The sequence below is a fragment of the Melanerpes formicivorus genome, unplaced genomic scaffold, assembly GCF_026170545.1.
Source record: "Melanerpes formicivorus ecotype bairdi unplaced genomic scaffold, bMelFor1.0.p_v2 SCAF_7, whole genome shotgun sequence".
NCBI classification, from domain to species: Eukaryota; Metazoa; Chordata; class Aves; order Piciformes; family Picidae; genus Melanerpes; species Melanerpes formicivorus.
The window spans coordinates 12,530,501-12,557,448 of NW_027142359.1; the positions used below are offsets into that span (position 1 = coordinate 12,530,501).

The following is a 26,948-nucleotide window of genomic DNA, read 5'->3' on the forward strand; positions in this document are numbered from 1 at the left end:
TAGCTTGTTATTAGAAAGAGATTTATAATCTTTTGTATGAATTTTCCATAGGGTTTTCCTTGTGCATGTGCTACTTCAGTGATTCATTTTCATATGAAACACGTAAAACCCTTTTAAGCAAAAATAAAAGCACAGAAGATCCAAATCAGTTCAATTACACTTGCAGATTGAAATAAAACTGTAATATATATATTCTATCAAAATGCAAGCTCTATGAATTCTTGATTTGCTTAAAAAATGTAAATCTTGGATTTGATTAGATTAGCTCTTGGAGTAATCTACACTGAATAAATCTGTCTTCCTTTCATGTGATTTGTCAGTGTTTATAGTAGGTTTGTACACACAGCTATCACCATTATTTTGTGGGCAATAAAAGCAGCCATGCAGAAAAGCCACCCATAAATGTCAGAAAACAGAGATATTTTGTTGCATTCCAAGGGCTTTGAAGGTCAAGTTCAATTCAGTTAGTTCACCCGGCATGAGAGGAGTGTGATATGAAGATAGAATGTGTGTTTGTGTAGGATATATATGTAACTGTCCCTGTACTATTCTATCAGGATAACAGATCAGTGAGAGATAAAACTTTACTGCTTGGAAATTCCTTTCAGAAAACTATCAATTTTTATGATTTTCTCTAGCCCCTATTGAAACGTTCTGCAGAAATAATGAATCCAAAGAATCTACTGCTTTTAGTACAATGGGGATTGGCTCCTGACTGTGGCTTTTGGGTGCTAGTCCACTGCAGGTATATCTTTCAACTCTGTCTGTGTGTGCTCAAAAAGTGGGTCTCAGATCATGGATTTTATGGTAAACATGACATTGTATTTTTCTTCCTTCTGATGAAAATTAGTACATGTAAAATTACTTTCCCAATTCCTAGAAATGAGAGGTCATCACAAAAAGCAAAGATTGTCCTTTGTGAACTTGTCAGAACGGCTAAGGGATCTGTTTTGCAGTGTCACAGCAGACTTTTCCGCAAGCTCAGTGCATCACGGACACAGCTTCTGGAGTATTTTCTCTTTTTTTTTTCTTTTTTCTTTTTTTTTTTCTTTTTTTTTTTTTCTTTTTTTTTCTTTTTTTCTTTTTTTTCTTTTTTTTTCTTTTTTTTCTTTTTTTTTCCTTTTTTCCCTTTTTTATTTTTTTTCTTTTCTTTTTTCTTTTCTTTTTTCTTTTTTCTTTTTTCTTTTCTTTTTTCTTTTTTTTTTCTTTTCTTTTTCTTTTTTTTTTTTTTTTAAAGAGAATACATGATTAATAAAGTTCATAATTAAGCTGAGGCTACTGCCTTGATAAGTGCTATTATTGAGTTTCACTGCCCTGATTTAAGGAGCTCCCTAGTCAACTGAGGAATATGTCATCAACTTCCTGAGTGGTATGTGAACAGTCATTATTTTTTGTACCTATAATGCTGCATATTCTTTGCTATCTGGAGAGTCTCCCTTGTAGCAACTTCTGATAACCTCTTGCTCATGTTATCCAAGGATGAATAATGAAATGACTCTTACATGTAGAAGGAACACAATTGAACTCACTAGGCAAGAAATTTTTTTAAGTTCCTGCAGGCTTGCAACACTTTCCAGTGATTGTATCAGTAGAAGCCAGTGAAGTGGGGTCAGATCATTCCAGTACTTGAAAAGAAAGCCTCTGCTAAAAAACATGTACAGACTGTTTGCAAATCTGTGTCAGTACAGATGATGCACTGCTTAGTGCAGCCCCTCCTACAAATGAAATTTAAAATGTAGACCTGCCTTCTACTTTTCATTTGGGCCATAAAATCATTGGATCTGTTATAAGTGTACAGTGTTTAGTAGCTGATCTGCATCCTAGATGGAAAGCTCTGTGCTGTAGAGCTGTGATAATAATGTATACTATAAAAAGTGCCTTGCTGATTTCTGGATACCTTCATCCAAAAACAACCCCCTAAAACCCCACTCTAGAAGTCAATTACATCCTGGAGATGGCATGTTACACTTACACTGAAAAACGAATTCCTCACCTAGCTTGAACCCTAGTGTGACCATCCCAGCAAATACCACATCCTTTACAGGTCTCCTTTTGCTCAAAATTTTGCTGCTCTGAAGGGTTGTATGCCATAGAAATGGTTGTATGTCTACATCTAAATCTTGGCTTTTAAGGTCCCTTCAGTGATGACACTGCCATTCAGGTGTCTAGCTTATGAATTCTTTTTTTTTTTATTTTATTTTTTCCCAAATACCATTTTTATAAGCATAAGCAGCATGAAGAAAAAACAAGATTTAAGCATGGCAAGTATAGTAGTGAAAGCAGTATGTTCCCAGCTATATGTCAGAAAATTTAAATTTCCCATTGTGAAATAGCCGGTCTCAGCTTAGAATTCTCTGTAATTAAGTCTTACTTTTTATCAAATATAAATTGCTATGGTTTTTGAAGTATTACTCTACATGCTAGAAGCAGGCAAAGCTTGGAGGCACTGAATAGTGCATTTTATTTTTCTGATAACATATATGGCCACCATACAGATGAGATAGGCTAGAGTTGGATTATCCAAAAAACACCCCAAGTAAATTTGTGTTGGATAAAGGGAAAAGGCCTTGCCAAAACACTTTAGAGCTCAGGTTCACTTGCTTTGTGTAAAAGGCCATACACAGAGGCTGCTTTTGCCTCCTGCCAACCCAGGACAACAAGATAAAGACCTGCTGCTGGCTGGCTGAAGAGCATCATCTCCCCTGAAGAATAACTTGTGTCTGATTCACAGCGGTCCTCCTTTATTTTTGGGAAGACCAGTTTCTGGACCTTTGCCTGGTGGTGTGAATGAGGCCCCTAATGATTTTATTCAGTACTTGTATCTTATATTTCAGAGCAGAGCCAACCATTCATCCAGCCCTTGAAAGAGCACATATGCCTGCTCACAGAAAACACTGTTGGCATGCCTGCCACTGGAGCAAGACATTAAGCTGCATTGTGTTAGGGTGCTTGGGCTGCCTGAGGGTGCCTAACACAAGGCTAAAACAGATAACGACCACCTGTTTCTGTTTTTCTTTTCATGCTTCTGAATAGCTGTGAATAGCAAGTGCGCTGCAGTGGCAGAGAGTGCAGCCAGAGCAACTTTCCAAAAGTATTGGCCTCCTAATGAACAGTATGGGATGGTGCTGGTGTGAAGAGCCAGATCAAGAAGCCTGCCAAGTGGCAGACTGGACAGAGATCTCTTTTGTCCTCCAATGTTATCTGGACTTTAGAAGGAAACTGAGGCATGGGCCCAGTTCCCAATTTTTGTTAGCTTCGAGTCCAGCACAGCAGTTAGTTCTTCTGGAACTTACATCCCAGTGTAGGGTTTGCAAAACATACAGGTATGCAATTAAGATCCGTTCCTCCTGCTGTGTACCAAACACACTGATGATTTTACTACTAGGAACAGACATTTAGTATATCTCACATTCACTTTAGAAGCCATCACATTCCTTTTCTGAGAGTTTTTGAAACAATGAATCCAGTATTTCTGATATTTCTTATGCAGTAGGCTCTTATTAAAATATACAGAGATCTGCAGAGATATTTTATTATTTATTAATATTTCTTGATGGATCAGTGTGGCTTTTTGTTGCAGCTTTTCTTCTGGTTTATGAAGTTTTAGTCTATTTTTGGTTGGAAAGAATCAATCTTTTGAAAGGAATTGGCAGCTATGGGGTATCCTTCAGAATGCTTGTGAAAACCACCTCAATTAAGGATTCATTCTTATGATGTTGCTTATCATGAGTCTTTATGTATTTCTAGAGAGATGTCATCTCTGTGAGGTCTAACTGCCAGAGTAAGAGTTAATAGTCGCATATGGGTGGTTTTTTCTTTGAACTTTTCCTCAGCAGGTGAAAAATAACTACAATCGAGTGGTACTTCAATAAGTAGTGACAACCAACTGCCAGGTTGAAAGATCACAAATTCTTGTACCAGCAGTTCTATTATAGGGAAGCGCACGTCAGCCTCTATGTGCCTCTGAAAGCTTGCCAAGCGATTGATAAGAGCTGGGCAATAAGCCAGAGTGAAAAAAAAAAACCCCAACCACCACCATTTGAGAGCTGTACTGCAGAGGCTGCTTTTTGCTTTTTGCTTTTTTTTTTTTTTTTTTTTTTTTTAATACTACTTAATTATACACAGAGTATGTTAGTGTTTATATAATATGCATCTACTGCTACTGATGAAATTCACTTTAGTTGTGAAGGACATCAATGAATCAGTAACAGCAATTTTGGATTAAATATTCTTAACAGATCTTCTAAATGAAAAATCAACAAATCTTATCTAAAATGTGCTGCTCTGCCATGGGCATTTTAATGTCTAGGTCTTCTAAGTTACTGGACAGCTTTCAGTTACAGGGTAAAATGAAGGAGCAGACTGGCTTAAATCATGCCTCACTCAGAAGGTTGGCTTGGTGGTAGTGGGACTTTGTGAGGTTTGATGCTGTTGCTAATGATGTGTTTGTGCCCTATTGGAAGTAAAGGCTATTTACATAGGGAAACCTAGGCAAGAACTGGGTTGCTCAAGGGAATACAAATTCAGCTTTGAGTAAGCAGGAAAGGAGTGGGAGAAACAATCATAGGATATGGGGAGCTCAAAGTGGATAAGAATATCTCCACAAAAAAAGATGCTCTGTTGTATCAGGCTTTGATTGTAGGCCGAGGGAATAATGGCACAGATTAATTCTTGAAATCTGGCAGTGCTTTACAGGAGAACTTAGAATCACTGGGAGTTTTCAAATGGTGGAATTTCTTATGCATATGGGAGTCCTCCAAAATGCTTCAGCAGTAACTACTTGAAACTTTGAAGTTCTTCACCTTACATAATTTCATATTATTACCCAAATATGTATATTATTTCTGATGGGAATACCATACATAATAAAGTTATGCCGTTACCTGAGACTAAATGTCCATAGCAATAATCTTCCTACACATAGACAGTGAGACTGACTACTGCTGCTTCATTGTTTGGACAATGTTGTGCTGATCACTAGTTTTGTTGATTGCTGGGTGCTGTGCAGAATTTTGGCTTTAATGAAGGAGATCTTTGAAAAACAGTTGAGCTGTTACGAAGCTATGCTACCACTCATGCGGGACTGTATTGTGAATCACAGTGAAAAATGAGTGATGTTAAGTTTTCAGCCAACAATAACAATAAAAGAGGTGCAGTGAGATGTGCTCTTGAGAGTTCTTCAACTGGCTTAGCTATAAGAAAGGCCAGAGCTCCTACAGAGGAGGCATACAAGAAGTAATGGGTCCTCTATTCATGCCTTCTCAAACATCACAAGCTATGAACATAGGGTATGTTCTTAGAAGAAATACTTTCCAGGCATACAGAAAGCTCGAAGTTGTGTTTCTTTCATTGTATCTCTTCTATTTTTATGAATGCTGCATTTCTTTCCTTGCTTCTCCATCACTGAATTTTATTTCAGCACTTCTCAGTTTCCTGGATGTTTACATTCTAGTTTAACAAAGGTGCCCTTTTACAGACGAAAAAACAAAACAAAACAGAACAACACCACCACAAAACCAGTTGCCTTAATCTTATTTTTACTGCGTTTTGAACCCCAACCAGATCTTACTTCTGATATAACCCCTTACTTTCTGTGTTTTCTTCTCCTGAGGGAGAAACATTGACAACTATCTCCTGTGGTGCCTTTGAACATAGTCAGGTTAAATCTCACTTCTGGAGTCTCTGGAGAAGAAGAAAGTAAATCCTCAACCACTGATTTTATGCAAATGTTGTTTGACATATGTCTATTTCTAAAAGTATCTTTGCTATATAGTCTTGCTCTCTCTTTGAAAACTCCTAGGACCCCTGCCTGAGTATCCCTCCAGCATCTCTGTTAAAGGGAGGTTCAGGACAAAAGAAACAGCAGGAAGGCATATTTATTTCCAATACTAGTGAAATCAGTGAGGTATGCTGAACCAGAGCACTGAGAGGATTTCACTTTATGCTCTGTTGTAAAAGAAAGCAACGTTTGAAGAGGATGCTCAGGACCATAGAAGAGAAACCTGTATTTTACATATAGTGGTCTGCAAAATGAAACAAATTCAGTAAGTGTAGCCATTATTGTTTTCAATTGGCATTATACTTGAACAAAAAGACAGCTGTATAATAAAAGTAGTATAATGTGCAGAGATATTAAAAAGCAATTGAGTTGTTCAGTATGCTTGTAAAGGTGTGTATTGTGAAGCTAATGCAATATTACTGCATATTGTGTCATATTTGAGATTCAAAGCCCTTATGTAAGTCTTTACCATTGATTTGTCCTTCCAAGAGCAGTGCTATCATGTACCCATGAAAACAACAGGAAAAAAAATGAATGCTTTAAAAAACTGATTTCTGAAATAAAGAGAGTTTATTTTCCTTTTATCTTTGAGATGTGTAACTTTTCCTGGTGCCAAGGGATTTTTTTTCTAGAGCCTTCCATAATATCATATTCAACTTTGACACTGAACAAATACAGACAGTTAGCTATAATAGGAACAATAAACCTAAGAAACAAGATAGTTCTAGAATAAAGGTTTAGGAGCTGTTTCTGTTGATTTGTCTGTGGTCCTAAGGAAGTTGCTTTTAGCCTCAATATATGCATCCATGAAATGGGTATTTACTGTTAATCTCACTCAGATGGGGATTAATTATTGCTTGTAAACTGATAGTCTCTGTCATAATAGAGTCTAAGTGGCAGCGTGTTGATCTTGATCTAGAAAGTGCAATAATGATATTATTAGATACGTCGGTTACATTGTGAATATCTCTTCTTGCACTGAAAACACTTCCTTACTTTATCCATGCTAGACAGCTATATCTAACACTTAAAAAAAAAAGTTTTATTATTCTATCAGACATTATTGAACTATTAAAAATAGTCACATAAACTCGTACTTAAGATATTATGAAAGAAAAATTACTAAAACTCATTCAGACTGTCAAGTTCTTGCCAAACTGAAGCTAATAACTCACTGTAGCGCTAGTAAATAGCTAAAAATGGATGATATGAAGATTATAAATAGTGTTAGGGACTGTGTTGCCAAATTAGATATGCCTGTTTGGAAATATGTATATGTGTGTGTGTCTATACATATATAATATATACACACACACATACCCCCCTCCCTATAGAAGCACTATTGTTACTGTTTTATTTTTGTGAAGTTTTTAATCAAATTCTAACCAATGTAGCAGTATGACCTTTATGTTTTTATTTTAATCCATATTTTAACAACGTAAATATAATCTGAAGTATTAGAGGTGTGAGCTGTGCATTATTGATTTGGATGTGCACGCTAGACAGAATGAGACAGGTATCAGAAATAACTGCAATTATGTAATTGTGGGAATTGAGTAAAAGTAGCTGAAAATAAACTCTTTACTTCTAGTTTCTATTTTCTTCCCAGTGAGGTGGTATTGAAGTAGATGGACTCTGATCTGAACTGTGCCCACTTTTATTTATTTATTAAACTATAAATGATTAGCGTTTTAGACCTAGCGTCGTTGACAAATAGTGAACTCCATTGCTCTTCTGCTACAGGATCCTATGCTCCTAAGCATGGTAATTTTCTTCTTGTCATTTAGACTAGCCATGTATTACAGTGAAATAAAAATGTTAGTAAAGCTAATATACTCTGCAAGTTGTCCAGCTAAGAAACAGTTTAAAATACATTTTATTGTTTAATCCTCCCTGAATATGTATTAAAAAAAATGTTTATAACTAATTTTTATTTCAATGTTGGCAACATCAATACATCTACATTGAATTATCTAGAAAAATATAAAGGGTGTCTGATATTTGTACTGGGGACATCTCCATGTTAGTGAAGTGTTTCTTTTGTTAAGAGATTATTTGCATTCATGAGAACTGAAAATTGGGGAGGAATAAGATTTTTTTCTCTGCAGACTTGCTAATTAGTGTTGGTTTAGCTCTCCCAAACACGTATAAGTGTTTAAAATGTTGATGCAGACAAATTTTGAGACAAATTAGAGGCTGGTATTCATCCTTGTATATCGCCTCATAGTTCTCTTGTATCCTAACGTCATGTACAATTCCTAATACCGCCACTGCTAGATTATAAGTTACATCAGATGAAAGATAACAGAATCCATTTATCTGCAGAAAGGGTGATTTTGCAAGAAGCACTTACTGACAAATAATGCCTGTATTTCATATTTTGGGGTTTTTTCTTGATCAGGTAAAGGAGTGAGAAACCTGAGGAGTGCAAATTACTTTTAAAGGTGCCTTTTAGAATACTCTTGGCCACAGAGCAGACTGCCTTACTTGATGCTTAAGAAGGCTAAAATCATTAGAAGTAGATGCTTTGTTATTTTCCGCATTTTTTTTCAGTCCCATATATAGAGCCACTGAAATGACAATTTGCAATAGTCTTTCCCTCAGACAATGCATGTTGTTGGGTTTTACACTTTCAACAAAAATTATAGGAGAACCAAGTCCCTAACACAAGCTTCTTTTGTACAAGTTGATAAGCAGACATTCTGGTTTTATATGACTAGTTTTTTTTTTCTAAAACAATTATAACAGATGCTTTGATTCCTTCCTGTTGCAAAAATTCTTTCTTTCTCTCATTACATTGTTCTAGTTAGGTCTGTTCCAGGCAACAGAAAGAAAAAAATGTTTGCTGTTTTCTTTTTCAAACAATATTCTCTTGCATAAGAAAACAAAAGAAGGCCACACATTCCCCCACCAAAGTACAATATCTTTAAAGTGAAGGAAAGTAAAAATCAGATAGCATTCTAATGAAGGCCAGGAAATCTAGCTACACAATCTGAGTTCTTTTCAGGACAAAGGCTCCTTAGAAAAGATTCCTGTGACAGGAACACAAAGCTGACTGCAAATTTTTCAAGTTCAGGATGACAGAACATGTGGAAATCAGGTAGTGGCATCACACAGGGAGTACTGCTGTTTTCTGCTGTGGACATTTTGATTGAAGCATACTCATGTAGTGGAAGGAGATTCTAGATTTCCTTTAAATATTTGCAATATTTAAATTCTGATTTGTAATAAATAATATGACTCCTCCTCATTGCTTTTTGATTATCACTTGCACCTTGCATCTTCGCTGATCTTCACACTTTCAAGGCCCTGATATATAGTTAAACATTTCTCACTTCTTCTGGTACTAGCAAAAGTGACACAGAAGTGCTTCCCAGCCAGTTTATTGCAATTTAATGTTAATCTGTAATAATGCAGCAGATGAAAAGTGCAGTGGCTTCCATGAATTCTGAATTGTGCTTACGCTGTGGCTGCTGCACTGCCCTCTGAAGATTTGCTGGGTTTGGATTTACTTTACACAACCAGTAGCTCTCTGAATCACAATCATACAATACTCCTTTTCATCATCCTTTTCCCTTTGTCCTCATAAGGACGTCATGCACCCAAGTTTTCCATCTCATCTCAGTCTGTCATTGCTTTTCTCTTATGAATTGCACCCTCCTAATACATCAACGCAGATAGAGCTGTGCAGCTGACCCCTTTAATGGACTATTTTGTTCACTCGTGTGTGTGTGAACACAATAGCACCCACTCAGATGTGCTGCTTGCAATTTGTAATTCTTGCTCTTTTCTTGTCCAGAAACAGAACCCAAGCATGACAGCAGTGCCTTTAGGCCTTGTGTGCCCGTGTTCAGTGAAACTTTGTCTACATCTTTCCCAGTCTGTTAGCTGTTTAAATATTGTTGTTTCTTCTGCCAAACAGTTTGAATTTTAGTTTCTGCAGGCTGTCAAATGAACCTCCAGGCAAGCAACAGATTTTTCTTACATGGTTGCAATCAGAGCTCACCTTTCACCTCTCTATCACCATTGCAGTGTGTACCATCTAAAATGTGTACTCCACTGCTTCCTGTCTGCTGGTGATATTTGTCAGCAAGATTTAGGGTGTTCAGATTCTGTCATCCACTGTTAAGTCTAATTATATACGTGTGTAGGTCCTTAGGCAAACACATTTTTTTCTTTCTGTTTTTTTGTATATTTTGCTGTACAGAGGGATAATGATTAAACTGTGGCAAATTACACAAAGCTAGAATGTAATTAAAGTACAGTAGAAACACCTGTAAGTGATCATTGTTCCATTCCCTCGGGGAAAATGTAAAAATAACCTTTGTGATAATCACACATAGAAGCGTTACATGTGCCAGCTAACAGGTTTTGGCCTTAAGTAATTTGTCTGAAGTAATGGACTGCAGAATTTTGAAAACAGCTATAAATGAGGGGAATATCATATTTCTTCAAAGTTTTTTCTCTTGCGCAGACTGGGGAGTCACCCAATGAAAAAGCTGTTACCTTTCTGTGGTAACATTCACCCATCCAACCAATTGGATAGGTTAAAGGTGGAAAGCAAAGGCTAATTAAATACAGGCTTCAGGTCTGCTACATTATTAACGATGGAGGTCATCTTAGCCAAGATAATAATGCCTCACTTTGTAAATTTGTGAACGTGAAATGAGACAGAATGTTGCCCTGACTTCATCTGTTCTAAAATATTTAAGGTTGGAGTATGAGTTCTGCTGCACAGGAATGATTTAAAACTAATGCACAATAAATACAATCTGTAGTGATCATCTTTTCACAATAAGCTTTTGGGTGGTGTGGCTGCAGAGTGGATCTTTATCTTGTGTCTTTGTCATGTACCTAGAGTAATGATAATTTTGGTTGGGGGCTGATGTGGAAATTTACGTTATATCTTCATTCCAAATATAAATAAAATTAAAAACCGATGGATATTTTTTGAAACTTAAAAAAAAACCAACTGATTTTATTTTCTTTTTAGCAAAATGGATTCATTTCAAGCCAGTTCTAAAATAAAACCTCAAAACATCTGAAATGCAAATGTATGGAAACAAAACTATTGCCACCTGTCTTCTTGTGCTCCTGCAGCAAGCTGAACTACCATAAACATAATTTCACATAAAGCTTTCTAAAGCATTTATCCTTCATCCTACAATAGAAGATATATATTTTTATTAAAACAATTCTTATTTTTTTTTCTTTTCATTGCAGAGAAAGTCCATTGTTGCAGTGAGTTTCATTGCAGCATTCCTCTGTCTGATCATCATTCGTCTCACAAACGAAGTAACTTTCCCTTTGATCCTAAACTGCTTTGAGCAAGCCAATGTCAAATGGATACCATTTTCTAATGGTCACAGGCAGCCTCTGAGAACTCATTATGGATATATAAATGTGAAAACACAAGAGGTAAGACCTGGTATCAAGAGAACAGCAAACTGGATCAGTAGGCTTCTCTTTCCTTATCCCCCTGTGCAATAACTAAAGTGAACAATAATGTTTCTGTTCAGATTTTTTAAAAGCTTGGTTAAGTCTGAAGTGGAGAAAGCAAGATGTTGGCCTCAAAATCATATTTGGTGAAGTGAAAACTGGTATTTATACTGACAAGAGAGTTTTCAGATTAATTTCAGACTTTCAGAACTTTTAACCAGAAAGAAAATTTCCAGGCTGTATTTTAAAATACTTTGGCCTGTGTCTACTTCACAAAATACTTGCTGTGTGATAAAAATACTTGTGATAAAATTTAATTTTGAAGAGACTTCTGCTTTAAACTGCCCTAGTTGGCAGATCCTCTAATGACATTGCTGGGTTTTGGGGGTAGTGGTGCTTTTCCCCCCATACTCTTCCTCTCCCTTAGTGTGCTACTTATAACATATGCAAACTTGCAAAATAAGCTAACATAAGAAAAAGAACTCTAAAAGTTCTTTCTTATGATTTATAGCACTATAAGTCATGGTATATACTGTCATGTAAATAGTGTTTTTCTTTATAAAACTGCAACTATTAATGAATGAAATTCATTTGCACAACAGCTTTTATGAAAATTAAAGTACTCTAGTAATTTATTACACTCACTCCTGTAAGATTATTGGACAAGTTAGGTTGGGTTTTCTTGGTTTGTTTTGGGTTGGCTTCTTTGTTCTTTTTATTTATTTATTTATTTTTAATATTTATCTGGTTTTGTTGCAGTTGTCATTTGGCTTTGTTTTTATTGCTGGATGTTGTGGTTGTTCTATATATGAATATATTGGAGGCCAAAGTATCTTATCTACAGAGCAGAATGAGGGCACACACCCAAAAGAAAATCTGTTTGAGTCAAGACATGAATCAAAGCCCCAGTGAAGTGAATAGGAACTGCTCTTGAGTTTGAAGGGCTAGGGTTCCATCGAGCCTATGTTAAGTACAAAAGGACTAGTAGAACCCAGTAAAAATGAGAGGACAGTGTGTTCTGCATGTCCCTGCGTTATTGTCACAGGGGCGGGTGTGGAATCTGAATGAGGCAGAGCTGCCACGGTCACTTGATCACTATCAGTCTGAACTGATAAGTGGAGAGCAGAGCAGCATGCTAATCCATTTTTATTCACCATTGCCTTCATCTGAGGTTAGATGTAGCTTGTGGGAGCCTTAATTCATTCTTAAATTTGATAACACGCTTGGAAGTTCTAACAGTAAATGGAAATGAATGTCCTGAAAGTTGGTGACCAGTATTGATTAGTACGACATTTGTCTCAATTTAGCTTAGGTCATGAAGGACTCATCAAACTTAGTAATTTTAATTGTTTTCCCCCTTGGATTTGCAGATTACATTAATATTTGCTAATTAAAATGATAATGAAGAAACTGAACATGCCTTGCTAATTGTGAGTGCACTATCTTCTGACTTAATTATTCCCTGTGCGAGGAAATTTTTATTGTGCTGCCCATGTGAAAAGCTTTTACAGGGCTTCTGTTCCTAACTCACACTCACAGCCTTCTCAGACTACAATTTTTATAACAGAGACTGCTTTATAAAAGAAGTGTTTTTGTGCGGCCTGTATTAAAATAGCCGGAAATTCTCAGTTGTTCATAGAGATTAAAACCACAGCTCTCTCATTTCTGTGTAAGTGCCAAATACATTGAATTTTTGTGAATTTTGTAGAATTAAGATATGGTTTTCTACTGGTTTCTTTTTTTTGCTGTTGTGGCATATCAGATAAGCAGGAGGTCCAGTATATGAGTGCAGCTAGTGCCCTAAACAGGTGCGACCAAGGCTTTTGCAAAATTTTACACTTGCTATCTCATCATTGGGCAAGGATCAAAAGGTGAGGACACTGTATTATAAAGAATTAACAGAAAATTGTATGATGGAGAGGAAGATAGGCATTAGGGTATTTAAAGAAATTAGGTTTTCTTGAGGGAATCTTTTCACATCTGTTGAATAGTGTTCATAGTCTTCCAGAGTATCCTTTGAAGACTTACCCTGCTGGATCCTATGTGTCTCCTGATCTTCTCCAGCCACTTCCAGCATCTTCCTCCAATCTTCACATTTTTGATTCTGCTGTCCTTTATCTGCTCCTTTTAGGCCCCACTCTGAGGCCTGGTTGATTGCAGCATGCTAGGGCTCACCAGTGTCCATTTCTCAGTGTACTTAAATAGTACGTATAGAAGGTCCACAGAGCCGAGTAATTATGCCACAAACCCATTCAGTTGGCAGGGAATCTAAATAATCTAGATTAACGACTACTGTACCTTTCGTGTCCCTCCCTTGCATAGCTACTTCTGGGGGGTTGGGGGGGAGGCAAGACATGAAAACCATATGAGGTGATGGAAAATCAATTACTTGGGGGTTAAGGCTAAAGTGATCAGTGATTTGTATTAAAGAAGATTAAGAAATATGACAATATTAACACCTGTGTTTTGTCTCAAGTAAAAACCAATGATGTGTATATGATTAGGTGTGATCAAAATAAGGCTGTAAAGGTGTGTTTCAAAGGTGGTGTGTATTTGACTTGGCAGTGTAATAGTGTGGGGAAAAATATTACTATGACTAAAATATATGGGAGTATTCAATATAAAATACAAAGACAGACATAACTTAATCTCTAATTAGGGCTGTACATAATACAGTGTTGTTGCTATGGTTTCCCTGATTTGTAGCTATAGCAACAGCTTTGGAAAACCTGACTTTATGTACAGTAAACACACAATATTTCAAATACAAGTACATCTATGTGAAATGTTGTACTATGCTGGCCCATTATTTCTAGACACGTTTTAGTTTGACTTTTGAGATATTTCTGAAGTAGATAGCTCTTCACCCAGACAGTTTGCATCATGTGGCTGTCCTCCTTCCCTGCAAGAGAAGAGGATGCCTCAGTAGTCCTCCAAAATTTCATGTGATTTCTTTTTCAGTGTCTAGAGAGGACTCCCTGAGATTTGTGAGAGACTATGGCTGCCTATTTTGCAATATTGCTCTCTCAATCAAATACACGAATCTTGACCTTTCAGTGAGAAGGAATCATATTGCCAAGGTGACCTTTCTGTCGCTTATTTTCTCCACTTCATACCTGTGAATTTTTGGTGATAGGACCCATGAAATCACTCTTTAAAAAATGTCATGCCTATCATGTGTACTTTCATAGAAGATGATACTCCATGATGGTTATCAAATTGAAACCTATTGTCATTTGAGTAAACTTTACCCCCCAGTCCACAGGGATGTAATGATTCTTGTATATAAAAAATGGACAAGCAGATGAAAAGAACCACATATAGAAAATATAACCTTCTTTCATACCACTCCTACTCTTTATAGAGTTCTGGAAATATTAAAGAACATCATATATTTAAACTGCAACATTAGGACATCAATTTAAAACTCATTGGCATTTTCAAACTTTATACTAGGCAAGTCTAACAGTGTTCTTGGGTATGTGATTGTGCCTCCTGAAAGGTGAATATTGACCAGATTTTTACCCTACTGTCAGTATTAAAATAATATAGCATTTTCTTACATATGCAAAATCTGAAATATAGCTGCAATAACATTTGAAACATAATTATAAGGAGAATATTCAAGTCCTGTACAAAGATTAAAACAATTCTTGGAAAAGGGTAAGCTCTGGGATGACCTAAAATTCATACATTAAAGTGTGACTGTGAGATCTAATGACTTTATTGAAAATGAATTCTAAGGGAGAAAAGAATCTTTGCATCATGAACATTGAAGAATCTCACAGAATAGTGACAAGCACTAGATTAAAGGAACATCCATTGTGGAAGTTAAGAGTTTGTTTGGTTTTGTTTGTTTTGTATTGTTTTATTTTTATTTGAAAAGCTTATCAAAAATGTTTACATTGAAGAAAGAAATATTTATTGCCACATATCATTTTGTCCTGTAACCTGAACAAACTAGCATACAGGCATTAATTACTTGCCAGCTATGGCACACAGAGCCACATATATGTGTGCACAAACAGCCTTTGTCTAGATTCTCTTTTTGGTCTTTTTGCTAGAAGTTGTGTGGTAGAACTCAGCTGAAATGAGTGGAAGTTTTCACAAATGAGAGATCCCAGCTATGAATAAAAATTAAGAGGATGTTACAGACTTTATACACATTTGTGTAGCCTTTTTTTTTTTTTTAAACAAACCAGTGTAACTATATTAAAACCCAGCAGTACCTGAAGCATGAAGCAAATGTAATATAACATGCAGAAACATAGACTATATGATGTACTGACTGTAAGACAAGGCATGAACCATTCCAACATCAGCAAAACAGAGCTGTTAAATGTGTTAGGAGTAATCATAGGAAGGACTTGTGCCTATCATTAGAGAATATGTTCTTATAAAACTTGAATAAGTAAATTAAAATAAAGCAAAGAATTTGATGGATATTTTATTATTAGCTTCCTTCCACATATAGGAAGTAAAAATATATATATAAAAAAAAAAAAATTCAAAGGGCTGAATTTTTTATACAAAATACTAAAAATAAGTATAGCTAGTAATCAGCCTGGGAAGGTTTAAGTTTTGTCTTTGCTACTGATGGATGCAGAATGACCCTTACTATGATGGGAATCTTTAAGAATAACACTGGGATTGATGTGAAAATGATAAGTACCAGATTGTGAACTTGCATGGTATATTCGGCTTACTTCAGAGATTTTTGTTTCATACTGTTGCTGGCAAGAACTGGGTCCTAGAGAAACTGAAATGCTACATCAGCTGGAACTCACTGCTTTAGTATTTAATTTCTAATTCATTTGTGATTCCATGCTGTCTTTTCCCTTGGGATCTTATTCATTGTTACAGCTTAAGGTTTCATTGGATATTTTGTTAAGAAAAGGTCATCCATTTCATGGTAATTTATCATTTATATCCCTTCTAAGACACTGTTTTATATCAGTTGCTCGGTTACATAATTTCAGCCTTAGTAATCCCATAATAATAACCACAGTAATAATAATGGAAATAAAACTATACATGCCATATATTCTCCTGGATATTTTTCTGCTTCTGCTGTATACATTTTCAGGAACAACTTTTCTTGGAAGTGCTACAGAAAGTTTTGATACATTCTGTTTTTAATGATAATCATGTTGCATGTTAGGCTTCTGAGAGAGATTTGTGTGGAAGGTAGATAGTTTCTGTTCCCTCAACCCTCAATGTTTGCTAACTATAACAGAGCTCACATTCCTTGCTCTGGGAGCCATAGACACAGACTGGAAAATTAAATTCCTGCTGAAGACTTTAACCACCAAATGAGCACAGGAGCACATCTTCTATTACAGAAATAGGCATCACTAAACAAATTATCACCAGAATCCCTACTGCCATTTTCCTCTTTCCAACCTCCATTTTGTTTGGGAGAAGAAAGAACTATCAGAATAAGCTGCAAGATCTGCTTGAAACCTCTCAGGTTGTTATGAACCTTACAGGAAAGAAAGGAGCACAGATCATGTGTGTCCTCAGTTGAGTTAAATCCTGCCAGCTCAGCCTTTTTCCTTCTGCATATATGGAATTAGCTTAGTTTTTTAAAGCTGCTACAACTCACATGGTGTCTCATGAGGAAAAAGTCAAGTGCTAGGATAAATATATCAAGTATTCTGTACAAAGGAATTAAATCTGCTCTGCACAGAGCCTGAATGTGATGATTTAGGCAGTGCTGCCTGCATGGCAGCTCTGCTTTTTTTTTTTTTTTCCCCTTTTTTAAAAAAAAACCCAAACAAACAGCAAACCACACACACACAAAACCCACAACCAAACAAAAACAGACTAAGGGACTTGAGAAGAGATTACTATCAGCCAGTGAGCTGTGCCACCAAAAGTCAATCCCTAAAGAATCTGGGCTGGTAGAAATAAGTGCCTATGATGCGCAGTCATGGGCTGGATTGATCTGTTGAACAGAGTTTAGAGGTTAAACTGGAAAAGGTGCCTGATGGTATAGATCTGCCATTCACCTTGGTTATATGTAATTTCCAGAGATTTCTTCCACCTTTTTTACTGCTAGTGAAGGGAAGGTTTATATTAGACAATGTTAAGCTCCTTATGAGAAGGTGGCAGTTGTGGTTTCCAAGTGAGAAGTGTGAGCAACGCCTCTCCAAATGAAAGACATGGTATGGTGAAAATTCACTACTTGGAAAAACAGAGAGAAACTCTGGTTTTGCAGTTAGCCAGATTGATAGCCATACTTCTGTCAGTTAAGTTGGTTTTTTGTTTGTATTTTTGTTTGTTTATTTTGTTTGGGTGTGGGGTTTTTTTGTTTGGGTTTTTTTTTGTTAGATGGCAGAGGGACAAAACAAAGTGGATGGAATATTCTTTGGACCACTAAAGAAAAGAACAGAGAGGTTCAGTGTAATAGCTACTTGAATGAGACCAAATCACTGGGGAAGATAGGAAGATTGAGCTCTCTAGTGTAATGAGCAGATGAGAGTAAGGCTTGTGGTCAAGGGAAAGAAAGAGGAATTTATTGCTCTTATTCTGAAAACTGAATTCTGTTACCATGATTGGATTTCAACTTTTCCAATAATAGTTGCTAAATGAAGTACAGGCTGGTTTGCATTAATAGGAAGCAAAGTGTCATCTTTGTGTTCCATTTCATCAGCTGGCAGAGCAGTGCCCTATCTGAATAGCCTCCCACTGAATGTCCTCCCACTACTGCTGTTTAAAAATTGAGATGCCTCCATCATAAGTAGTTCAGTGACACCCTCCTGAGTTTATACCTGGGGTCTATTTCTCAGAGATTCAAGGTATCCTTTGCAGCAAGGTGTTGCTAGTTTTGGATGCAGTGTTGATGGCTAAGGTGTATAAAATACACCACAGAGTAAAGAAAGCTAGAGAAAATGGCATTTTGCTCATACAATTGTTTCTGCACAAGGCGTTTCTGGTGGTTCTGGCAATCATCGATTTCAGCTCTTTGAGCTCTTGCCCAGTATAGCTGCTCTGGCAGAGATGCACAGCACTGAGCTGACCTGGGGCTATTAATACTTCCCTGCAGGGAAGCGGTGTGCCAGCCACACACAGTCACACGTACGTGCATGGGTGCACATGTAAGCACAGCAGCTACAGCTCGCTCAAGAGACAGACTCCTAACAGTGACAATCATGTCAATTACTAGCTAGTTTTAAAGCACAGCCATCTTCCTTGAAAGCCTTTGCTTTCCAAGTTTGCTCCCATGGCCATCTGTCATAGTCTGTGTTTGGCAGCTTCAGGTTCTGCTGCAAGACTCTGCAGATTGAATAAATAGTTTTGGGCTTTTTATTGCTCTCTGAGTTGGTAGAAAGTTTCTAGCACGTGAACCTTTTCTCTTAGGCTTTTTGTTAGATCAAAATGTGAATCTTAAATGCATTTTTGAGCTGTTAATCTGTGCTACCTATTCTCAGATCAAGCTGGAACAGGTGGACCGGTGTAACTGCTGCATAGAGAGAAATGAGCTCAGAGACTCTTCTAGAGCAGATGCAGATTGCACCAGCAATAATTGCTTTTCTTGGGACAGTAGTCTCTCTTGTCTGGCTGAATACATTAATCCATGCTACCAAATACGTGTTTTGTGGTCTGTGAGAGGGCCTATATGACTGTCATATCAAAAACCTCATGCTCATTACTGATATTACTATGCTGGCAGTATGTGCATCTAGGAGCTCAACTTGACAGAGTGAAAGTATCTTTAGCAAGGAGCTACATTTTCTGGGGGCATAGCTATAAATTTTGTCTACTTACCATAAATAATTTATCGTTTACCTCTAAACCAGTAAATTATATTACCACCAACATTGAATTTACATTCAGGTAAATTGCGTCTGTGGCATTGCTCCCTAAAATGAAAACCAGGTCAGTCTGGAGAGGAAAGAAAAAGAAGTTTTTTGTCATTTGCAGTATTTCTTTCCTCTGTGGTTTTTTGGCTTTTTTTTTTGGTTCACACACACCTCCACCCCCCCCACCCCCCATTCCCCCCCATTCAGCTAGTCAGGGATTACAGTAATCCATTGTTTCCTGTCAGAAATTCATCTGACATGTCTATTAGATGAATACAATGCTAAATTAAATTCCCCAAACAAGTACCGAGAAATTACTAGAGTGATTTTGGGATTGCCCTCTTAATAACAATGATTCGTCCTCCATTTTTGTCCCCACTGACTTTATCTTGTTCATAGCAGTGTAGTCCTTTTTTCTGCAGATAACAGCATCATTTTTCAAATTACAGCTTCTTAAATTAGCTAGGACCCAGAGTTTTGGATTTGAAATTAATGGAAATGTCTTAGACCAATATTTTTCCAGGATGCAGAACCTGCTGCTCCAGCGTAGAAACTGCTCCAGCAGCCAAGGTGGAAGTTGGTTTGGGTTGGTTTCCCTGGTTCTAGTTCAATGATGCTACCACCCTCCCTCCCTTCTGTGTTTTTGAGTACTAGTGCCTAGGATTCATGTTTTTAAAGAAAGAATATAACTTCTGGAGTGCATCAAGTTGAAGTATTGTCTAAACTTTTCTTCAGATGCCTTCAGGCTCCTATGAAATGCCTGACTGCATCCACAGCAGTTACCCAAAGTAGTTCCAGGCAGTACACTGAAAGCTTAGGTCAGCACTGGCAAATATCCTACAACAGAAATTAAACACCAAGGTGAAGGGTAAAATTTGGCCTTTAGGCAAAAACAATAGCCCCATATTTGATGACAGAGTGTATTATGGAGTTGATCAATGACTGACAATTTTGCTCTTAGGTGTTTTTTTGTGTAATTCATTTTATTGATTTATTAACATTTTCTAGTTACAATGCAGCGTCTCATGTCATTGTATTTATAGCCTGTAAAAGCTTAGTAATGTCTATCCCATTTCCTGTTAGCTCTTCCATTTCAGATTCAGTGCTTGTTGTCCAAACAGGCTGATGTTTTTCTTCAGCCTTCTCTCTTATTTGGCTTGCCCTTCACTGCCCAACATTTCTTTCACTAGACCATCAGACTATCTCTTCTCCAAAAAATATACCACCATTCAGGACAGCTATGAAAGTGTAACTTGGAGATTTAGGAGATGAGAGACTCTTCTGAAGTCATCTACTGCTCATTCTGCACAAGGTTTGGTTCCTGCATGGATTCAATTGTAGCCCTGAGACGGATGCATTATATCTATCCAGTCATCTGGTGATAGGCTTTGGACAAAGAACTAGAAATAGATTTCACACAAGAGAACCTATGGTGAAATTGTGCCTCAGGCCAGAGCTCGTTCACACTTTTAATTTTTCTTTCTGGTGTTATCACTTGCACAATTTCTTTCTTAAATGGAGTGAATCCATAACAAGTTTATTTGCAGCTATGCCAGTGTCTTCTAAATGCTGATTACAGGCTCTTTTCAATGTTTTTGAGGTTAAACAGCTCTCTAGTTAGAGGCCAGAGAAACATAATTTTCTCCAACATGTGGTGTTTCTTCATTAATCTTAAGCAGACCTTCAGGGAGTCCCCTTCAGGAGAATGCTCTTGCGGTAGAGGTACCATCCCATGGGATGCCCCATTCAGGTGAGACTATGGAGCTGCCTTGAATATATTTCTGTTAGAGCTGCTCCTTGGTGTTGGATGCACATTGTCATCACCAGTAGCAGTGACAACTGATGGAGATGACATTACTGTAAGGTTAGTGTTGATCTTTTACATAGAAGAGAACAGGCAGAGGAACAGGTTGGTACTCTTATGAACTAGTCTTGAGTTCTGTCCTTCTCCTGGTGTGGACCAAAGTTCTCTCCACTGCTTCAGGTTCACCATGGTTGAAAATTATTCATATTTATAAACAGCAAGTAATGTTTTGGATCAAATCACTTCATGTTCAAAAAAAAGGGAAAATCAGATTGTCATAAAATGAATGGGGAGCTATTGTATCTGATAGATTATCATTTATTATCATCATTTTGTCAGAACAACAACAAAAATAATCTTTGCATTACACTAATGCTTTATTCCAATTGACAAAGGATGAGGCAGTCCAGGTACTGTGACAGCAGTGTTGGCATATATTATGTAATGATATACAGCAGCTTCCACAAACTGCCATTAATTTCTTCATGAATTCTGTCTGTCTTTGATAAGCGTGTGTAACTCCTAATACATTAGTACATAGCTGAGCACAGGAATCAAGGAGAAATGGACTTTTGTAGGTATGGAGGCTGGTGATAGCTGAAAATGAGAAGGGAAAATTGACAGATAATACTAGGTGAGAAGTCATTTTCAAGCAGGGGATAGGGATGATACTATTTCCTGTTTAAAATGAGTTGCCACCTCTACTGGCCACAAAGTGAGGTAAATTCTGTTTTGAAATCAAAAACATTTGTTATGTTCAGGCTGTTGATAATCACAGGAAAATGTATTGTAATGCTTCCACCACTTGCTCTTAAATGGCTTGCTCCCATTCTGCTGGGTGTTATCCACTCTTCATTTCCTGGGGAAGAAATGGCCTTCTGTGAGGTCATTTATCTGAATAGTGCAGAAATCATTTTCTGCAAACCCAACTATTTCATAACAGAATCCTTAAAAAAAAAGTAAATTACAGTGACAGTCTGAAGTATCTGAGATTAGTGTCTTCCTTTAAGGCCTCTGTTTCCTCTGGTTTTACTTCCACTCCTGTTCACTGAAACTACAGTGCATGTCTACCGCAAATACCATGAATAATGCATATATTTTTGTGCTGGTTTCAGTGTGTGTTAAAGAGTTGCATATACAAGAAAAAGACAAAACCAACAACAAACCCCTCATCTAACCAAACAAAAAAAACCCAACAACCCAAACAAACTAGAGCTAAAAAAGATCCCAGATCCCTGGCTGCGCATCTCCCTGCTAGTACATGATTGACCCATATTCTTCATTAACTCATGTTTTAACCTGTCTGCTTTTGCAGTTACAATTCATGGGCCTTGGGCCATGGCCCTTGGATGATCATAATGTGCACTAATACTTCATCACTTCAGTTTTTACTCAGACTCAGACATGGGAAATATTACAGCTGTTCATACCTCTTTATTTCCTGCTTCTTTAAATACACTCACTTGTCATTCTCTTCTGTCTTCCAGGATATACAGGCACCTGCAGTCCCACTTTTATCACCACATTATCAAGCAAAATCCTTTCTTATTTTTCCTATTCATCCACAGCAAAAACCCACTCCCTCATCACTTCTTGCTGTCTCCATTTCCTAGAACTCAGTCTGAAATTCAGTTGTAATGGATGACATAACCTATCTGCTTCTAGATATCAAATTGCTGGGGATTATTTTTTTTTCCTAAAATGTGTTGAGTGTTTCTTCAGGAGATGAATCACTTCGTGGTTTCTCAAGATGATGCCCACCTTGTTACTTTCCTTATGCTTTTCCACTCTTTCTGCAAACACCATTTATTTTTTTCCTGGAGATTGTTTGTAAGCATAAGGCAGATTTAACGAGGAAATGTAGTGCATGTACACTAATGCATACAGTACGGGTAACAAACAAGAGGAGCCAGAAGCCTTGTTCCAGCAGGAAAGTTATGATGTAGTTGCTATCACAGAAACATGGTGGGATGACTCACATGACCAGAGCACTGTAATTAATGGCTGCATGCTCTTCAGGAGAGACAGGCAAGGGAGAAGGGGTGGAGGGGTGGCCCTGTATATCAGGGAGGCTCTAGATGCCATGGAACTAGAGATTAAGGATGATCGAGTTGAATGCCTGTGGGTAAGAACTAGAGGGAAGACCAACGAGGCTGACATCCTGGTTGGAGTCTGTTATAGACCACCCAGCCAGGGTGAAGAGGTAGATGAGTTATTTTATAGGCAGGTAGAGGTTGTTTCAAGATCACCAGACCTTGTTCTTATGAGTGATTTTAACCTGCCTGGTATCTGCTGGGAACTTAACACAGCAGAGAGGAGACAGTCTAGAAGGTTCTTAGAGTGTATGGAGGATAGCATCTTATCCCAGCTGCTGTGTGAGCCTACCAGGGGTAAGGCTTTGCTTGACCTTCTTTTTACAAGCAGAGAAGGGCTAGTGGGAGATGTGGTGGCTGGAGGCTGTCCGGGGTCCAGTGTCTCTGAGATAATTGAGTTTTCAATATGCAGTCAAGCTAAGAGGGGCAGCAACAAAACCTCCACTCTGGACTTCTGGAAGGTGGAGATCAGGTAATTTAAGGAACTAACTCAGAAGGTACCTTGGGAAACAGCCCTTAAAAATAGAGTGGTCCAGGAGGGCTGGACCTACTTCCAAGAAAGAAATCTTGAAGGCACAGGAACAGACTGTCCCAGTATGCTGGAAGATGAGCCGCTGGGGTAGATGTCCAGCCTGGATGGGCAATGAGCTTCGGAACAAATTAAGGGGAAAAAAGAGGGTGTATCATCTTTGGAAGGAAGGAGAGGTAACCCACAAAATGTGCACTTGCAGCCCAGAAAGTCAATCAGATCCTGGGTTGCATCAAGAGAAGTGTGGCCAGCAGGTCAAGGGAGGTGATTCTCCCCCTCTACTCAGCTCTGGTGAGACCCCACCTGGAGTACTGCATCCAGTTCTGGAGCCCCTATTACAAGAGGGATATGGACGTGCTGGAACGTGTCCAGAGAAGGGCCATGAGGATGATCAGAGGGCTGGAGCACCTCTCCTATGAGGACAGACTGAAAGAGTTGGGGCTGTTCAGTCTGGAGAAGAGAAGGCTCCGAGGTGATCTAATTGTGGCCTTTCCAGTATTTGAAGGGGGCCTACAGGAAGGCTGGGGAGGGACTTCTCAGGATATCAGGACTAGGGGGAATGGAATGAATCTGGAGGTGGGGAGATTCAGGCTGGATATGAGGAGGAAGTTCTTCACCATGAGAGGGGATGAAGCCCTGGAACGGGTTGTCCAGGGATGTAGTTGTTTAAGACCAAGCTGGACGAAGCTCTGGCCATCCTGATCTAGTGTGGGGTGTCCCTGCCCATGGCAAGGGGGTTGTACATACCTTTGTAGTTCTTGTACATTCTGATTAATGTTCTAGTCATCTAGGAAATTGTATTCTGAATTCCTGAAAATCAGTCATTTTATCAGTCTTTACCAAATCCAAAAATGCTTCTAGTAATTTCCCTTCACTCACTAAGCATGTAATTTTTCTTTGAAAAACTCCAGTTTGCCTGGCAAGATCTTTATAAACACAAATAAAATTTTAGCAAATACAATATCACTAACAGGCATTTTTACTTTAGCCATGAGTGAGTAGATATTGTATAATACACCTCGAAATCTGTTTGCATTTTTAAATTGCTAAAGGATGCGTTAATGTAGCATTTTTGTTTCTTTCCAATATGAGCCTCTCTCTATACATAGACATAGTTATTTCTGGATGCAATGAAGTATTTGTCTACCCAGCAGTGTCCTAGATTTCTGCTACTTTTTTTTTTTTTTTTTTGGCTATTTGAGATAGGACAATCTTTAAAAAGTGTTTTACTCAGGAGAAGTGTCTGTTATCTAATCATCCAGGTGATCTGGGAAGTCAAATGTGCTTCTTGATCACTTGTTTAAGTTTCACTGTAAATGAAGCCTCAGGCTCTTGTGCTTTGTGGAATTTGTGTGATTCTGCAAGACTCTTTCCTGTTAAATAGATTTGCTGTTTTGTTAGGGTCACAGTCTAACTTCTGTTGCCCTTTGCAAAGCACTGGTCACAGCTTTCTGCAATAGTTTTAGAGAAAGGAGACTGAAACAAGGTGAGGAAGCATTGGCATATCGACAGCTGATATACCCAGTCCTGTGCTCAGTGGCATTTAAAAATAACCTGTTTTGCTCCATCATAACTGAACTGTATACAGTAATCAGTAGTATTTATAGTTGTAATAGAAAATCTACTGTGAAAGGATGCCCAGTTTCATTTTGCAGCAGAAAATGGACTTGACATGATCTTTGGTGCATAGGTAATAAGTTCCTGAAGGCCCGGGGTGTTACTTTCAGCAAAATGTTAATTGGCAAATTGCTTCATTTAAGAGTCATCCACAAACGCACCCTTTGTGTAATAAGCAGTTGATTGTGGCAATTACAGATGCTCCTTTATGGTGCCATTCTGTAACTTCAGTGACATTTCTCCCATGATAGATGTTAAGTATATGTGTTTTTCTGATTTTCAGAGAAGCACCATTTTTATTTGTATGCTTAATTTTATTTCACTACCTACAGTGCATATATTAGGGTTTGCTTCTTATTTGCAGTTGGGGGTCAAAGATAACTTTAGTCCAGTTTGTTTTTTATCTGATATTCTTCCATTTTAATCTCCCCTGTTACATGAATGAATGAAGCAATGTTTTTCCTTCCTTGAGACCTGGTTAGGATAACTCAAATTAATACAAAGAAAAGCCCTATTTTATCAGTACCTAAAATGATACCAGCCCTCTCAATTTACTTTTGAGGGCTTTCTTGGAAATTAAAAAATGTAGTTTATAATTTCGTGCCTGCATATCAATTCAGTTTAATTTGTTTTGTTTGCTTGTTTTCATCATCAAATTTCATACTGTACCCAGAGGTCTCTTTATGGGCTTGTAATTCCCCTCTTTTTTTTTTTTTTTTTTTTAATTCCTCTTCATCTTTAGTTCAGTGTCTGATTAATAAAACAAACAAACAGAACCAAACATCAACAAAAACCCAAACAATTTCTTCCTTAATTATAATTCATGAAGAATAGGTAAAATCCCCGTTCAGATCTGTAGATGCCTGTGACTGCACAAGTTCCCTGAGAGCAGTACACCCTCACATTTTCAAGCCATCCTGTTATGTGATCTCCATATTGTTCTAACTCTTATTAAAGAAGGTGATATTTCACCACTTTCAGAGCGACAGCCTGACATCCATCAGTAATTGTGCCATTTTTCATTCTGCTTTTGATTTTACAGTATAGATTGATCCTATGAAAGCTAAAAATTATCTGTATCTGTCTGTCAGAATCAGTCCCTGCAGTCACAAAGCTGGGGCACAGAGGGAGTAGATGGCCACCAGCTTTTGTAACCAGCCATAGAACAAACTTGACTGCTGGCTCAGAGGAAAATGATGCAGAAAAAGCTTTTGCTTCCTAGTCTCTTACAGTTCTTGCATTTTCCCCTCCTCTGAAAGCAGCAGAATGACTGCATGATACTAACCTAATCTGATAATTACTGCTGCAAATTTGCCTTCAGGAAATTAGAAATTCATCAATCCATATTTCTAAAAACTGACAAATATATGCTACATCTATACAAAATATATTAATGTGTACTTGGACTCAGTACTCTCATTGTGCTTAGAAGTAGGCTACCTTCCTCACAAACAGAGAATGCTTTGTAAAGTAAGGAGGGCAACATAATTGACATAGTTTGGATAGTCCCATGGATTTCTATTCTTTTGCTTAACAATTGCTTCCAAAGAACCAGAAGCTATTTGTTAGGAACAAATATTGTTAAGACCATTGTGCTTATGTCCCACTGTTGTGAAAATTGCCATGAGACTGTTACCTTTCACCCAGGTGGTCCCCACTGATGGGCAGAAATGACCTTGATTTAATGTCTCATATGAAGGCAGGCAGCTCTAACTGTGCAACAACATCCCCCAAACACTCTGTTGCCACATCAGCATTGGATGCAAGCCCGTATCTCAGTCAGAGATGTGCATCTCTGACCTTCTAACGTAGAGGCAATAGTGCTGCCAGCTGTGTTATGCTGACAGGCAAAGAACTTGGTTTTGAAACCCAGAAGTAAAGA

General features: G+C 37.7%; 1 protein-coding gene across 1 annotated transcript in view; it reads left to right on the plus strand.

Moving 5' to 3' along the window:
• The window catches only part of ST6GALNAC3 (ST6 N-acetylgalactosaminide alpha-2,6-sialyltransferase 3), a 239,219-nt gene that overhangs the window by 100,364 nt on the left and 111,907 nt on the right, over positions 1-26,948 (plus strand). Inside the window, exon 2 of the mRNA XM_068141059.1 lies at positions 11,003-11,197. Within this exon, the coding sequence (XP_067997160.1) occupies positions 11,003-11,197 (195 nt within the window). The remainder of the gene's footprint in view (positions 1-11,002; positions 11,198-26,948) is intronic.